Source organism: Thalassophryne amazonica, chromosome 20, assembly GCF_902500255.1.
Source record: "Thalassophryne amazonica chromosome 20, fThaAma1.1, whole genome shotgun sequence".
In the NCBI taxonomy this organism is placed as follows: domain Eukaryota; kingdom Metazoa; phylum Chordata; class Actinopteri; order Batrachoidiformes; family Batrachoididae; genus Thalassophryne; species Thalassophryne amazonica.
Window position 1 is genome coordinate 16,931,027 of NC_047122.1, and position 15,199 is coordinate 16,946,225.

A 15,199-nucleotide genomic window follows, 5' to 3' on the forward strand; every position below is an offset into this window, starting at 1 on the left:
AAGTGTTAAAAATGTCTGTGCATACTGCACAACCCTAGAAACCACACACACACACACACACACACACACACACACACACACACACACACACACACACACACACACACACACACACACACACACACACACACACACACACAGATTTTGGGAAGTCCCGTCTTCTCCACTCGGCTCTGTGGTTACACGATGTCATTTCCTGTGTGTAGTTTCTGTGGCTGTGCAGTCGACTCCACTGGCGTCTGAAGTCACATGATGTCAGATTCCTTTATTCTTGCCACAACAAAGGCCGTCTCGAGCCTGAACGTGTGTGCACGAGCACACGTTTAAAGTGGCTCCTCGCAGGCTGATGTGTAATCCTCAGGGTTCAGGGTCAGATTTAGGCACAGTCCTTTTGTTAAACATTCAGGTAGGCTTTGAGAAAAATCAGTGTAATGCCCCCTGAAGTGTCAAAAACATCCCCAAAATGGTCCAGCCCAGTCCACATTTTAAACAAAGTCCAGCTGTGGTCCTGCTGGAGCACTGGTCAGCCACTAACTAGGTTACTACAGCTTGACCCACAGCTGCTTATTTATTCTTGCCTGTGCTCTGAATATACAACAGCAGTTATTTTTTTTTTAAGTTTGACATTATAAATATAAAAACTCTGATAGCGGTAGCCTCCGCAGCTCAACGGTTAAAGAAAGAGAAAAAAAGTGTAAAGGCTTAGGCTGAATTATATCGATATTAAGATGCCCCTTAGAATATATATACAGATCTTAACCATTAAAATGAGAGATTTTCCAGGTTTGTATCAAATGACCATGTTGAAATATATTTCGATTTCATATATATCTGAATAAAATATATTTGAAGATTTTCTTCTTCTGTATCTCATACAAAAACAGAAGGCAGGCTGGTACTGTTTGTGTGAGATAAACACTTTCTGGGGGAAAACCTCGCATTGGCTTCAAAAGGCACAATTTGGAAATCATTAAATGGGCGCGTTTTGTTTTTCAAGCTATACGATAAAATCTCAAAAATACGTTTCTAAAGATCGGACTGAAGGTTTGCCTGAGTTAACCTTGATGCTCGACATTCACGATTCCTGCTCGCCACTGACGAACCAGTCGCTGCGCTGTGAAGCATCAGGCCCACAGAGTGGCCGTTATCTCCAATACACACACAGCCCTCAGATCAAATGCCCATAAAGTCCAAACGAAGAACAGGAACCAAGACTGGGAATGCAGAAGGAAACTATTTCTAATGCCCTCAAAGACCCCGCCTCCTCCAAACACTGACATCAATTCCATCGTAAAGCTTCATTCGTAGCTCTGTCCTCTTTCCAAAGACGTGGAGGTTTTTTTTTTTTCTCTGTACAGCGGAGCCACATCCAACAGCTCGTTAACATCCAGTTTATTAACGCCTGCCATTGAAGAGGCTGAGAAATCAAAGTCAGTTCTCTGTAGGTGTCCCTGTAATGTGGATGTCCATCGTGATTATCACTGACGATAATGAACCATCTGAGGGTGAAGAGTCTGCTTAGCGCAGTCCTGATACTGATTTCTGGAGAAGTGATTGGCGAGTACTTTGTAATCACAGAAGAACAAAAATTCTTAATAAAAAAAAAAAATAATAAAAACCTACGTTCCTCTTCAATCTGTGAGAGCCACTGAGCCTGACTGCAGACTGAGGCACTTCTGTAATCTCTATCAGGGCTTTTCAAAGTGTATTTCTAACACCTGTCCAGACAGTAAAGAGCCTGACTCAGTTTCCTGCCTTACATTTTTGGGCAGTGCACGATTAGCCAACACCACCAAAGCTGATCTGTGCAGAGTCAACGTGGACCGATCCTGGCACGCTGTGACTTCATGGTCTAACTGGCATTACGAGGCCGTGCAGGACCTGAGAAGTTGGTGCGCTATTCCTACAGGCATTAAGAGTAGGACAGTCAGTTTGAAAAGTCAGTCTTAGTGTTGTACACCACAGAAGAACCGCGGCTGTGTTCGTGCTGAAAAGGTACCAGGAAGAAACGCGCTTCTCCTTTTGCAGTAAATTAGAGGCTACACAGGCAGGTCTGCGTTAAGGACTTAAAACGTCCCATAATGCCAAGTGGCTTTTTGTGAGTGAGTTTGCCACCAGAAGCTTCAGACAGCAAATGCAGGGTACACTCACTCCTTCAAGCACCAGGCAACTCGCAAGACAGGCTTAAGAAAGAAAGGTCAAAAAGTCAAACACCTGAAATTCATTTTAAATTTTGTTTCTTGAACTTTTGTTCGACAGGGTGGATCCAAAAAGTAGAAGTAATCTCCTCCGATACATAATAATGATCTGGAAGGACTGAAGACTGAAGCCTGCTTCAGACGAGAAGCGTCATGTTGTATAAAATCACTGGGTTTGTTTGTGTGTTTCAGATCCAGGCAGGACACACCAGCACGTGGTGCGCTCAGCAGCCTGTGTTTTCCAGAGACAACTGCGCCGTCGCCCGTTGCAACTCAGAACTTGCTCTACGCTGAGCAGGAGGCGGCGGCAGCATCAACCCTAAGATAACTCCACCCCCTCCTCTGTTATCCACCTCCCCCCCTCTCTTCCTCTCCACCTCACACTCTGCCTTCACTTTCTTGTCCTCTGCCTCATCTCTCTCTCCATCTGCCTCCATCTTCTGGTCTTCGCTCCAGCGGCGTTTGAAGCGTAGCTTCAGTGGGATGCACTGTGTGCCTCCGGGGCTGATGGGAGCTGACCCCTGACCCGGTTCACACTTCAGCCCAATCAGAGGGAAGTCCAGGCTAGTGGCACCAAGAGAGGGCGTGGCTGGAGTTTTGAAAACATCTTCATCCTCTTCCACGTCGTCATCTGGTTTATGGTGCGGAGGAGGCGGGGCAGAGGCGCTCCCATCTGTTCCGTTGGCCTGGTGATGGTTAAGACTGTGACAATGGTGAGGCGTCGGGGTGAAGACGTCACCTTCATCATCATCGTCGATGTGATTGTGCTCCTCTTCCTCGCTGATGTCTGTTACCTCGACTTCCTCCTCAGACTCTATGTCTGAGATGGGCTCCACCTGGACAAGAGGACATTTTTTAAAATGTGCTCACAGAGTTTTGACTCAATGAGTGTCTTCGCATTTATCAAGATGTCTGACACCAAGAATCATTTGTGTCCCGTAACTACTGAAAAAAACAACACACACACAAAAAAAACAAAAAACAGAAAACTATCCCTTAATTTTCATGAACTTTACTTAAGAGTTTTGTTTGCTTCTGTCTGGATTGAGAAGCCAAACCAAAAACCACAGAAGACTGTTTGAAAATTGGTGCCTGTAGCTCTTAGCATTAGTGGTCTCACCTTGATCTTTGGAGGTGCTGCAGCTAAGACAGAGTTGCTCATCTGTGCGGACTCTGAGAATGAAGGCGTCTGATTGGAGGAGGAGCTCGTTGCTTCTCTCTGTTTGCGGCCGAGTGGTGGTGGCTGCAGCTTGAACTTGAATGGCGACAGATGTTGCTGACCCTGAAGACCTTCCTCTCCGCTGCCTGGCTGCTGGCTGAGGGAATGAGAGAGAGACAGGGGCAGGCTGTGGAGATGAGCACCTGGTGGGCCGGAAGCCAGCTTCTCTGGGGCGGGGCGGTGAGGCTGTGGGACGACGATGTTGGGATAGTGGAGGAAAGCTCGAGGACTGAGGTGGTAGTTGTAAACAGACTGTGTGTGAGCCTGCAGGTAGTGCTTCATGTCCTCTGGATTAAAGGAGAAGTGGGAGCCCAGCATGGGGGAGGACAGAGAGGGGGAGGGGGTGTAAGGAAGGTGGGAGGTCGGGGTCATGGATAGGGCCGGGGACAGAGTTGGGGCTAGTAGACCTCCGGGGCCTGGGAGAGGAGAGACGGGGAAAGGGGAAAGAGGCTCAGGGTGGACCCTGGGGGCAGGTCTGGGGAGGCCTGCTGGATTTGGGGCAGCGCCATAGACCCTGAAGAGAGACTCGTGAGGCATCCTGGGAGGAAGAAGGCCACGGAAAGCCCTCTCAGGACCCAGACCTCTCTCCTCAGATCCCACAGCCTCCTCCAGCTCCGAGTTAGTGGAGGTGCCATCGCTGCAGTCACTGACGGAGCCGCGTGCCATACGGCGAGCCACGCTGCTGAACATTCCTGGACTGCGCAGCTCCTCACTGGATGACAGGACCTCAGAGGGTGTAGAGGGGGGAAAGCGGAAGTGGGTGCTTCCGGTTGGCACAGGAGGGGCGCTCTGGGGGACGCCCCGACCTGTGAAGGAATGAGGTTTAAGTTAGTGGAATTACAGATTCCAAGTGTTACTGAAGTCACAAAATCAGAGCATTTAACCACATTATTCACAAACACAGTCAGGTCAGTCAGTAACTGGACAGTGATTTGGGAGTGGGGCATAAGTAAAACTGCATAGTTCATCCGAGCCAGCGTGCATGATCACACTTTTCAGGATTTTGGGAATACACCTGCATTTTTAATTCTGAACGTACCCCACTGTTGTGTGTGGGCACATTACGTCAAGATAAATTGGACAATGTCTTCATTTGATCCATTTTTCCATTATCTCACAAATATACAGAAGAAGCAAATAAATTTCAATCAGTGGTTTGAAGGGTGCCTGAACTCCTGAAGGCACCACAAAACCATCCAACCAACAACGCTGTCAGAGTGCATTTGGAAAGTTTTTGGATTGGATGAGTTGACATTTTTGGCCATTGAAAGGAGCGCTTCAGTTTCTAACAGCTTGAACAATCTGACAGATTCACTTTATCAGATTTACTGTGGACAAAAATTTTGATAGGTGGAGAATGAAAATATAAAACAGGAATCTTATACTGAAGAGAACGGGGGGGGGGGGGGGGGTCCTAATGAGTAGGTGAGCGTCAGTCTCCCACACATCCAACACTTTCAGGTTCACTGCACGCACACACAAAGAAAACACCGGGTTACACAAAGCCACAGGTTCCCCTCTCTTCTACCCCCCTGCCCCTCCCCTCCCCACCCTGCCAGGGGAACTGCAGCGGTACAATAAATTTTTTGGCATCAGTGCAGGTGCCAGAATTAAATACTGGAAAAGTCACTCTTACTGCCATCACAAACATGGGTTGGGTTCCTCCAGTTTTTCCAGAACCTCTGAAAGTGTGCGTTTATGTGTGTGTTTCTCAAAAATCACAGCACCTCTAAACCCTGTGTGTCCGAGAATATAAAGGTGGGGGGGGGGGGGGGGGGGGGTGTTTATCGACGACAGAGTACGTTTGTGAGAGTGTGGTGTGGGCTTGTGCATCCGTCCAGATTGATGTGTGTGTGTGTGTGTGTGTGTGTATAACTGTCATATCACAACATGTCAGTGTGTGGGCCACATCACACAGAGGCTATAATTAAAGTTTCGTGCTGCACTTATGTCACTCGGAATTCAACGGTCCATATGGACTGTGTTTACACTGGGTGGCCGGGACCAGAACCAGAGACGACTTCAGAGGAGGGAGGAGACGGATAAACTGGGACGTGGCACACTGACGTCAAACAAAAACGTGCACACGAGAGCTGCGCTACTGCTTATTTTCATAATCTCTTATTCTGGTCTTTATATTTACTGTCATGACTGCGGTTTTATCTAACACAGAAAAAAGTTCTGTGTTGAGAAAGGGGGTGTGGTTATTAATAACATTGCTAGCAGACTGCAAACACATCTGTGTGCAGGCAACACCCCCAAACTCACATGTGGAGAGCCACAGATTTAATATACGTCAGTGGACTAAACTCTAACATCTTTACCCAAGGCCAACAAATATGGCCATCGGGTATTGTGAAGACTTTGCCTCCGTCCGTCTGTCCATCTGCCCATCCGTCCGTGCTCAGCATAAGTCCAGTCCTATTACTGCCGGGGTCTTCAAATTCATAGAGAACATTCTTGGGACACAGACCTTGGACAAGTTCAGAAATGGCTAATTTTCATGTACTGTAAGAGGTTAAAAAGACAAATTCTGTTTTAATCTGTCTTTTTTTTTTTTTTTTTTTTTTTTTTTTTTTTTTGAGGGCCGGGGGTGACAGCCAATCACAGTACAGTGGTATCATGATGTCAGTGGGTCTAGCTAGCTCCAAACTCAGTTTCATTTGGGTGTAAATATAACATATTTGTTATATACTATGTACGAGGTCTGTTAGAAAAGTATCGGACCTTTTTATTTTTTGCAAAAACCTGATGGATTTGAATCATGTGTGCTTGCATGAGCAAACCTTGAACCTTTGTGCGCATGCGTGAACTTTTTAACGCCTGTCGATTGCATCATTTTCTGGTAAGCAGCCTTTGTGTGAGGACATGTGTTGTGCGCTCGGCGGATTTTCATTCCAAGGAAAAAGACGGAATGACTGGAGCAGCGCTGCATCAAATTTTGCCATAAACTGGGCGACAGCCAGGTGGAAACCATTCGGATGATTCAGACAGCTTTCGGTGACTTTTCAGTCGTGTGACTATCCGAGAAATTGTGGAAGAGGTGGGCATGTCACAGCATGTCTTTTTGTGCCGCCGTCAGCAGCAGCATGAATTTCACAGCCACTCTTTTCATGGCCAAATCACAGTGGAATGTCACAGTGGAATGTGCCGAAAAAGTGCTGATATCCACCTTTTCCGCAATTTCTCGGACAGTCACACGACGGTCCCGCATCACCACAGTGTTCACTCTGGAAATGATCTGGTCATTTCTGCATGTTGATGGCCGACCGGAGCGTGGCTCGCTCTCCACCAATGCGTGGCTCGCTCTCCACCGTTACGCGGACGTCTTTAAACTGGTTGTACCGCTCCTTAATCTGTGTGATGCTCATAGCATCGTCACCGAAAGCCGTCTGAATCATCCGAATGGTTTCCACCTGGCTGTCACCCAGTTTATGGCAAAATTTGATGCGGCGCTGCTCCAGTCGTTCCATCTTTTTCCTTGAAATGAAAATCCGCAGAGCGCACAACACACGTCTTACACAAAGGCTGCTTACCAGGAAATGATGCAATCGACAGGCGTGAAAAAGTTCACGCATGCGCACGAAGGTTCAAGGTTTGCTCATGCAAGCACACGTGATTCAAATCCATCAGGTTTTTGCAAAAAATAAAAAGGTCCGATACATTTTTAACAGACCTCGTAAAAGCTAGCGAGAAATAAACATTTCTAAAACTGAAAACGCTGTTTTTTTGGAACCTTATAACACCTGTGGAAGGATTTACAAGACATTTCATGAATGTCGGCTTGCACGCTAACATACGCTAAGTCAAAGCTAACTTCAGCACTTGTCAAAAGCTTATATGCACATACACGCAACGTAAATATTGTTAATGATTGATTGAGGAGATTTACTGAACATCTACATAATTTCAATTTCTTTTCATTTATATAGCGCCAAATCACAACAGAGATGCCTCAAAGCGCTTCACACAGGTAAGGTCTAACCTTCCCAACCCCTAGAGCAACAGTAGTAAGGAAAAACTCCCTCTGAGGAAGAAGCCTCAAGCAGACCAGACTCAAAGGGGTGACCCTCTGCCTGGGCCATGCTACAAACATAAATTACAGAACAATTCACAGACAAATATACAAGAAATGCTATTGGCGCACAGGACAGGAGGATTGCCAACACAAATACAACTCCCATCTCTGGATGGAGCTGCACCTTAAACAGAGAGAAAAAAAAACAGAATCAGGGATCAGAAAGACAAAAAATACTGTATCATTTGCCAGCATTAATCAACAAGAAAAGGTTGAGGCTGCAGCCCGCTCCAATTACTAATAAATGAATTAAAAGAGTAAAAAGCGTAAAACAAAACTGTACCAGTATGCTAGCCAATAGAATCTCAATAATTAAGGTAAATATCAATTGCGCATGTGTGTATAATCTCTCTCTATATCTATCTATCTATCTATATAGACACACAGACACACACACACACACACACTTAGATTAAAAACAAGACAGGGTTTGTTTTGGTGACAGACAACGATTTAAACGAGCTTATTGATGGTGCAGTAAGCCGTCTGGAGGCATTTGCAACATTTGTTCAGATGTCTGTAACAAAGTGCTGTTGGATGAAGAGCTCAACAAATTTCTGTCGCAAATTTTTGCAGGACTGAGGAAAGCAGACGACAATCTGGACACAATGAAGTGAATGCACAGCATCAGCTACAGACTACATCTTCAGCATTGTTTTGAACTATTCAACTGTTTTTTCAAGCTGACAGAGCAACTGTGGACTGGACTGCTATTTAAAGTTCATGTTTGACTGTTTGGAACCACTTGACTTCAAAGGGCCAGTGATGCACACCAAAATGTAAGTGTCTTTTCTCTTGTTTATAAATTAATAAACTATCAAATGATAAGGATGTGTTTTAGGCATTATATAAAACAAATGAATGTTTTTTTTTTCATTTGTGCAATGGTAAGAATATTTCATGAGGTGAAAGATGAAACGTTCCATTCAGCTCGGCTGCGCCTCATTGAATGGAACGTTTCATCTTTCACCTCATGAAATATTGTTATCATTGCATTCACAAACATTCATTATTTGTATAATATGAATAGTTGGGAATGGAGTGTAGCTACATGGAGTTGTTTGGCACATTTCCTGGGCCATTTGAATTGGAGTATAAGTAGGGCCGAGGTGGCTAGAAGTCAACAAAGAAGACCTGGGGAAAAAGTTACTTTTCCTGACTTGTGCCGAGTGGTGTGCCTACTCATTAGGACTCTGCACCAACCACAGTCAGGCAACATTTGTTGGTGAAATTAGCCAAGATGCCCAGAGTTATAGCACTTGTTTTTTTACACTACAGACAATCATCAGTACATGTCATATTTTTTTTTGTCTCAAGCCTTTAAACATAATCCCATTTTAGTTACTTTAATTTCTCTTATGGAGCTCAAAACACAATGAAAATCAAAATGCCACTTGTCAATGTCAGATGCTGCAAACTGCCTCATTGTGGGTTTAATGTGGGAACACTGCAGTGACAATGTAATGTTGAATATGTACATATTAATAATCGTGTATGGTGTGCACGTACCAGAGCCCATGTCGATGAAGGGATAGTTGACTAGCACGAGTTTGTTGAAGTTGAACTTGTAGGTAAACCTCTTCCCTTTAGTCTTGTGAAGAATTCTCTTGTTGTAGTAGTATCTGGAGAAAACAAGACGGAGACAGTGTTAGAGAGCTAGCATACTGAGCACAACCACCAAAGCTCCAAAAACTTTAAAAATAAATTAAGCACATAGCCCCATAAAACATGCTACTGCAATGGATCAAAGTTCATTGAAATATTTTCCTGGAGGAACTACAGAAGAGATAGATGATAGACAGACACTTTAATGATCCAAAAGGAAATTTAAACACCCCGTAGCTCAAGACACATACTTATACAGTACATTCAACACACACAAAGACAGGGAAAAAGCACAAACACCTTAAGAATGGACATTCACGGTGAGGGTACATTCCCCATTCAACATAACATAAATTAACATAAAATTCCTACAAAGAGCTCCTAAAACTCACAGAACCACTCTGATCAACATGTCACTAAACCCAACACTTGAACTGAGTTGAACTGAAGCAGACCATTAGTGACCATTAGTGAAACAAATCCATGATTAATGACCAAAAGATTTCTCTGATTAATGGTGCTTACATTTAGTTAAAGTGGTGAAATAATGTATTACAGGATACAAAAACACAACCCATTGCTTAATAATCACATTACTCTGTATGCAGCGTGTAGGTGAGCTGCTCCCAGTGTCAACACTGGGTTAAATTCCATCTCTGATACACAGAGAAGTGAATACAAGATGCTGACAGCTCATCAAAAACCTGATAAAAAAAAGGTTACGTGACACTTCATTAGCCTCAGACCGAAACCACATTAACATTTCTTTACCCAAGAACTTCAAACCCAGTCTCTCTCATTGAGCTGTATGAAGTGCATAGAATGCAGATGTAAACAGATGTTCAGTGGGGTTTGTTCATAAAAAATACTGACTCATCTGCATGCAGTATTGAAAAATGGCCTGTTTTTGCCAACACCTGACATCATCAAGCTGCCATCAATGAAAATGACAAAATATTGAACAGAAATGGTTATACCTTTAATAACGCACACGAAGGGAAAAACACAAAATGCAATTAAGAACATAGAAAAATAATAGGTGTGTCAACGATAGTAAACCAGGTTTTGAATTTTTGGCTAAAAATGACAATGTGGACACATTCCAAAGACAAATAAAACTGGGGTGCAGAGGCTGTCCCAGTCGCTGGAATAAGCTTACATAAACCTTGATTTATGTAAACGGCAGTGGAAAAATCATTCAAACTTCATTTTCCTCAAGTGTACGAATTTGGTTTTATGATACAACACGTGTTAAGTCTGTCAGAATGTCTAGTTTATTTCCATATAAGGTTATTTCAAAATAACAGTTGCAAAACAGATTTATTCTTCTTTTTATTCACCATGTCAGATTTGGGCCAGCAGTTTATATATTCAGAGATTAAACCAACCTAGGAGACTACAGAAATTGGTTGTAAACGCATCTGAATTCACAATTGTAATGATTAGAGGTCAATCAGGGAATCTTTATAACCTAAGTACAGAATCAATGTTTTGTGTACAAAATAAATAAAGAATAATTAAGAAACCATGGTATACAGAGCAAAATACTGCATAGGAAATATCTGAAGTACACAGGGATGAAAGTGGTGAAACACAGAAAAAGCTGAAACCCAAAATTATCCCCCATCGATGGCAAAATTTTTGAATTCTAGAAGCTCTACAATGCAATCTGGGGCTATTCCAGACAACAAACTGCAGTGAGTGCACTCATTTTGGTGAGGAAAAAAAACCCAACTTTCCTTCTTCAAAATCACTCCTCAAGTAGTATTTTGCCTTTACTAGAATGCAGCAGTTTTCTATCTTGGCATAGTTCAGGAGGAAATCACTGAAGAAATGAACAAATTAAAAATATGGATTGACAAACAAATAGTCATTAAACTTAAATAAAACAAAACTGTTATTTGGGAACTGCGAAATGAATGAGCAAATACAAATACAGATAGATGGGGTGTAAATTGAAACGGTTAATGAAAATAAATTTCTTGCAGCAATAATAACAGATGAGAAAATCAGTTGGAAACCACACATGACATAAAAACAAACGAAATTATCAAGAACATTTCAGTGTAAAAAAAAAAAAAAAAAGCCAAACATGTTCTGGATCACAAATCACTTTGCACTTATTTAGTTTATGTTCAAAATAAACCTTCAAATAAATAGTTCAACAGTAAACATCCAGGAGTCACCAGGTAAGTTTGAGATGCTCACTGTGAGGATCACTGTGAAACTACAAAATATAAATAAAAATAAATGGAAAAAAAAATTACAATTTGTAATGCATTTGACTTGATTACATCAACAATGCTGAGTCATTAATTATTATACTGAACACAAATACACACAAACGTGCTGAGAGGTGTCAGCTTAATGCTGACTTTAACATTGAAAATGCTATAGACATGCTAATGCGTTAGCATCGCTCCGGTTTTTAAGTTATAAAACACATCTATCAACTGTTTCAGAAGACCATAACAGGTCAGTTTAACATAAAAAGGTAAATATTACTCTCAGACATATGCTCTTTAGGGTTTTAGCAGGGAAAAATGAAGAGAATGTGAAATAAAAACCAACAGCTTTACTTCAAGGGCCCCTTGCTGCCCAACAAGATGCCTGATGGAAAAAGTACAATAAAATACAACTGTGCTCTTAAAGTGACAGCCACAGAAATTATTACTGTGATATTATTGAACACATTCTGATTTGTGCTGTCAGTGGAGTAAACTAAAGAACAAACGAGATTATGTGAATCAGGAGTTCACATAGAATAGAATGTTTTTTTTTTAAATTTTTTTATTGTCATTGCATTTAAATACAACAAAATTGAAAAACTGCTCCAGAAAGGTACCTCAATGCAAAAATCCGTTCCATAAAAACACATCTCACAGATCATTTCATTGCAAACACACACCCTCATAAATACTAGGGATGGGTATTGATAAGATTTTAACAATATCGATGCCATTATCGATTCCGCTTATCGATCCGATTCCTTATTGAAACCACTTGTGAATTTTCTGTGTACTAAAAGTAGGCTTTACAGGTTTTCTATGTCAACAACATTTTAAATTGGTTACTGGATCCTTTATCTCTAGACATTAAAAAAAAAGAAAAAAAAAAGAAATAAAATCTGGGGAAACAACTTTATTCAAATTCATTCCAGTAGTATTCTGCTCTTACTAGGATGCAGCAGTTTTCTAGCTTGGCAGATAGTTCAGGAGGAAACCACTGAAGAAATTAAATTGAAAATATGATTTGACCAAAACAAATTGTCATTAAACTTAAATAAAGGAGGGATGAAGTGGAGGTGTAAGACTTACTAGGTGTTCACAGAAAACAGTCATCTATTTCTATATGTATTTATTTATTTTCATTGTTAGTTGGTTTTATCTTTTGTTATGTTTTGTTTCATCAGATTCTTTATGTCTCTCTCTCTAAAATTGTATTGTAGCATTATTAGTTATTATGAGTTATTATTCTATTATTGTTGTTGTTGCTATTATTAATATATGAATAAAAATAAATTTAAAAATTACAATTTGACTTGTTTACGACAACAAACACTGAGCCATCAATTATTATACAGAAAACAAATGCACACAGACGTTGAGATGCGAACAGCTTAATGCTAACTTTAACATTGAAAACACCATAGACATGCTAACGCGTTAGTATCTGTCCCGTTTTTAAGTTATAAAATACATCAACTGCTTCAGAAGACCTTAACAGGTCAGTTCAACATAAAAAAGGTAAATATTACTCACAGACATATGCTTTTTAGGATTTTAGCAGGGAAAAATTAAGATAAAGCAAAATAAAACAATGAACCAACTGCTTCGATCTGCGAATCACTGCTTCGATTGATTCAAGGTTCAAAGCAAAGCCGCGCTGCAGAAACGTTCATGACAGACCTGCTGCAGGGTGTGTAATCAATGTAGAGAAACGATCATTTACCCCCAAAAACAATGGTGACTCAGAGCACAAACCTCTGCCAACACTAGTTTCCAATTCCACAAAATTTTACCTCGGGAAAATTTTCAAGGTCAAAGTCCTGTCAGAAGTGGCTTTTCATAAACTAAATAAGATGTGATCAAATGTCAGGAGTACGTATTTAGTTCATGTTTTTTGGTGGTGTTGTCAAGGACCTTTTCCCAACTTTTCCGTTCTGAATTCTTTTTCAGATAATTTTCACAGAACATTGGTCATCTCTGCTATGCCCAATTTGTCATTGCTTTTTGGCACTTGGTCTCTGACTGATATCTGGAAGACAAGACAAACAGGCATAAAACTGGAACATCCATTCAATTTTGGTGGTGTAGGTAAATCCAGAAAAAGAGTGATTGAAGCACTTTTGATTGAGATGATATGTAAAATGTACACCAAATGGGCTTTCAATATTAAATTCAAATGTCCACACAATCCAGATCAGCTCTGGATCAAACTGTCAGGCGATACTGAGTGCCAGTCTGCACCTCACTTTCAAATATGAGTGTGATTGGGGCATGCTTGATTAAGATATAATGTAAAATATACATTACATGGGTTTTCAGTGTTAAATTTAAATGGCCACAAAATCTGTAATCTGAATCAAACTGTCAGTCGATAAAATATACCATCCTACATAACACTCTCAAATATGAAAGATCTTCTGTGACAGAGTTATGAAGTTTTGAAAATTCATTCATGTTCAAGATAGGGGTTTTTCTATTTTTCCAAGATTTTCCTGACTATGACCTTTGACCTGTGACATTGGAAGTATAACACTATGTAACAAATTTTTATTTTTGTTTTGTTCCTGGGTACACAGTGTGTTTTCCTAACCTGTTATGCCTTAAATAAATAGAAAATAGCTGTTATTCCACAGAACCTTTGCTTCTGTGATCAGGACAATGATATTTTGAAATTTGTCTGTTTTCAAGAATATTCTCGATTTGCCTTCACTACTACTGAGTAGTCTTCTAGAATATTCGTTAACTGCTAGAACTGTCCAGAATTTTCTAGAGGTTTCCAGAATTATCTAGAAATTTCAAGAAACTTTTAGAACTTTCTAGAACGTTAAAAAAATAAAATCAAAGTTTGTGCTGAATGTAGTCATTTTTCCATAGACTTTAGACATAAGCAGTTGAAATATAACACTTAGAAGCCAGGAACAAAAATTGTGTTATATAGTGTAATCAGTTCTTGCCTATCAGGATAAGAATCTTCAATAAAAATTTCATAAAAATATATGAAAAAGTGTGGGCTCCAGGCTGTTCACAAACAAAAGGGTGAAAATAGAACCTCTGCTCAACTTTGAAGAAGAACTGATGTTACTGCCTGAGCATTCTTTAATCAAATCTATGATAGAAATGTACATGTAACTGTTTCAGTTTCAATAAATGTTGTGAGTTCATGATTTGGGTGTTATGAGCTTAAATACCTGATTGTCAAACATTTTGGAAACATGGTATGCAAAAGGTAAAAATATCATGGTCTAATTAAGTTAATTCCAGAGCTACTTGGTATATTTAGACTGACAAAGGAGGTCATTTTTAAGGCCATGATGCAAAAGCTTCAGGTGGGCTTTGCCCTCCTAGGTCCCCCACCAGGCGCCACTTAAGTGTGCCCCAAACTCTGGGCTTTTTAAGGTGATTTTTTTCCCCCCCATACTCTGCAAAAAAAAAAAAAAAAAACCAACAACAACAACAAAAACAAACAAACAAAAAATCCTGGTGAGTACCCTACAAGGGAGTGTTGAAGCAAAACAAAGGTGCTACAAGGTTCAGACCAAAACACCACCTTCCCTTTGACCAGACATCCCTCATCCCTTTGAGAAGGAAATACCAGTTGGAGCCCCTTACACCCCTGTTCCATAGAGCACTGTCCTATTATGACTGCCTACAATCCAAAAACAGTGCAAGAACAGGATGAAACAGCTTACTCCAGCTTGCCTCATAACAGACTGGCTTATAAAGTGTGGACCTGGCAATTGGCTGACTTATGAACTGTAGACCTGGCAACTGTTTGAAAACAAAAGTAAGGAGCTGTGCCCGGCTGCACCCCCAGCCAGAACAAACATCACTTCTGCTTCATTTTTAACCCAGATGGAGCACAATCAAACAG

The 15,199-nt window shown here is 41.1% G+C and overlaps 1 protein-coding gene across 1 annotated transcript in view; it reads right to left on the reverse strand.

The window, feature by feature from the left end:
- Positions 1 to 603: 603 nt before the first annotated feature.
- erf (Ets2 repressor factor) overlaps positions 604 to 15,199 on the reverse strand; it is a 92,204-nt gene continuing 77,608 nt past the window's right edge. Inside the window, exons 3-5 of the mRNA XM_034160669.1 lie at positions 9,005 to 9,117; positions 3,319 to 4,223; positions 604 to 3,034 (exon numbers count right to left, since the gene is read on the reverse strand). Coding sequence (XP_034016560.1) covers positions 2,423 to 3,034; positions 3,319 to 4,223; positions 9,005 to 9,117 — 1,630 coding nt within the window. The 3' untranslated portion in view covers positions 604 to 2,422. The remainder of the gene's footprint in view (positions 3,035 to 3,318; positions 4,224 to 9,004; positions 9,118 to 15,199) is intronic.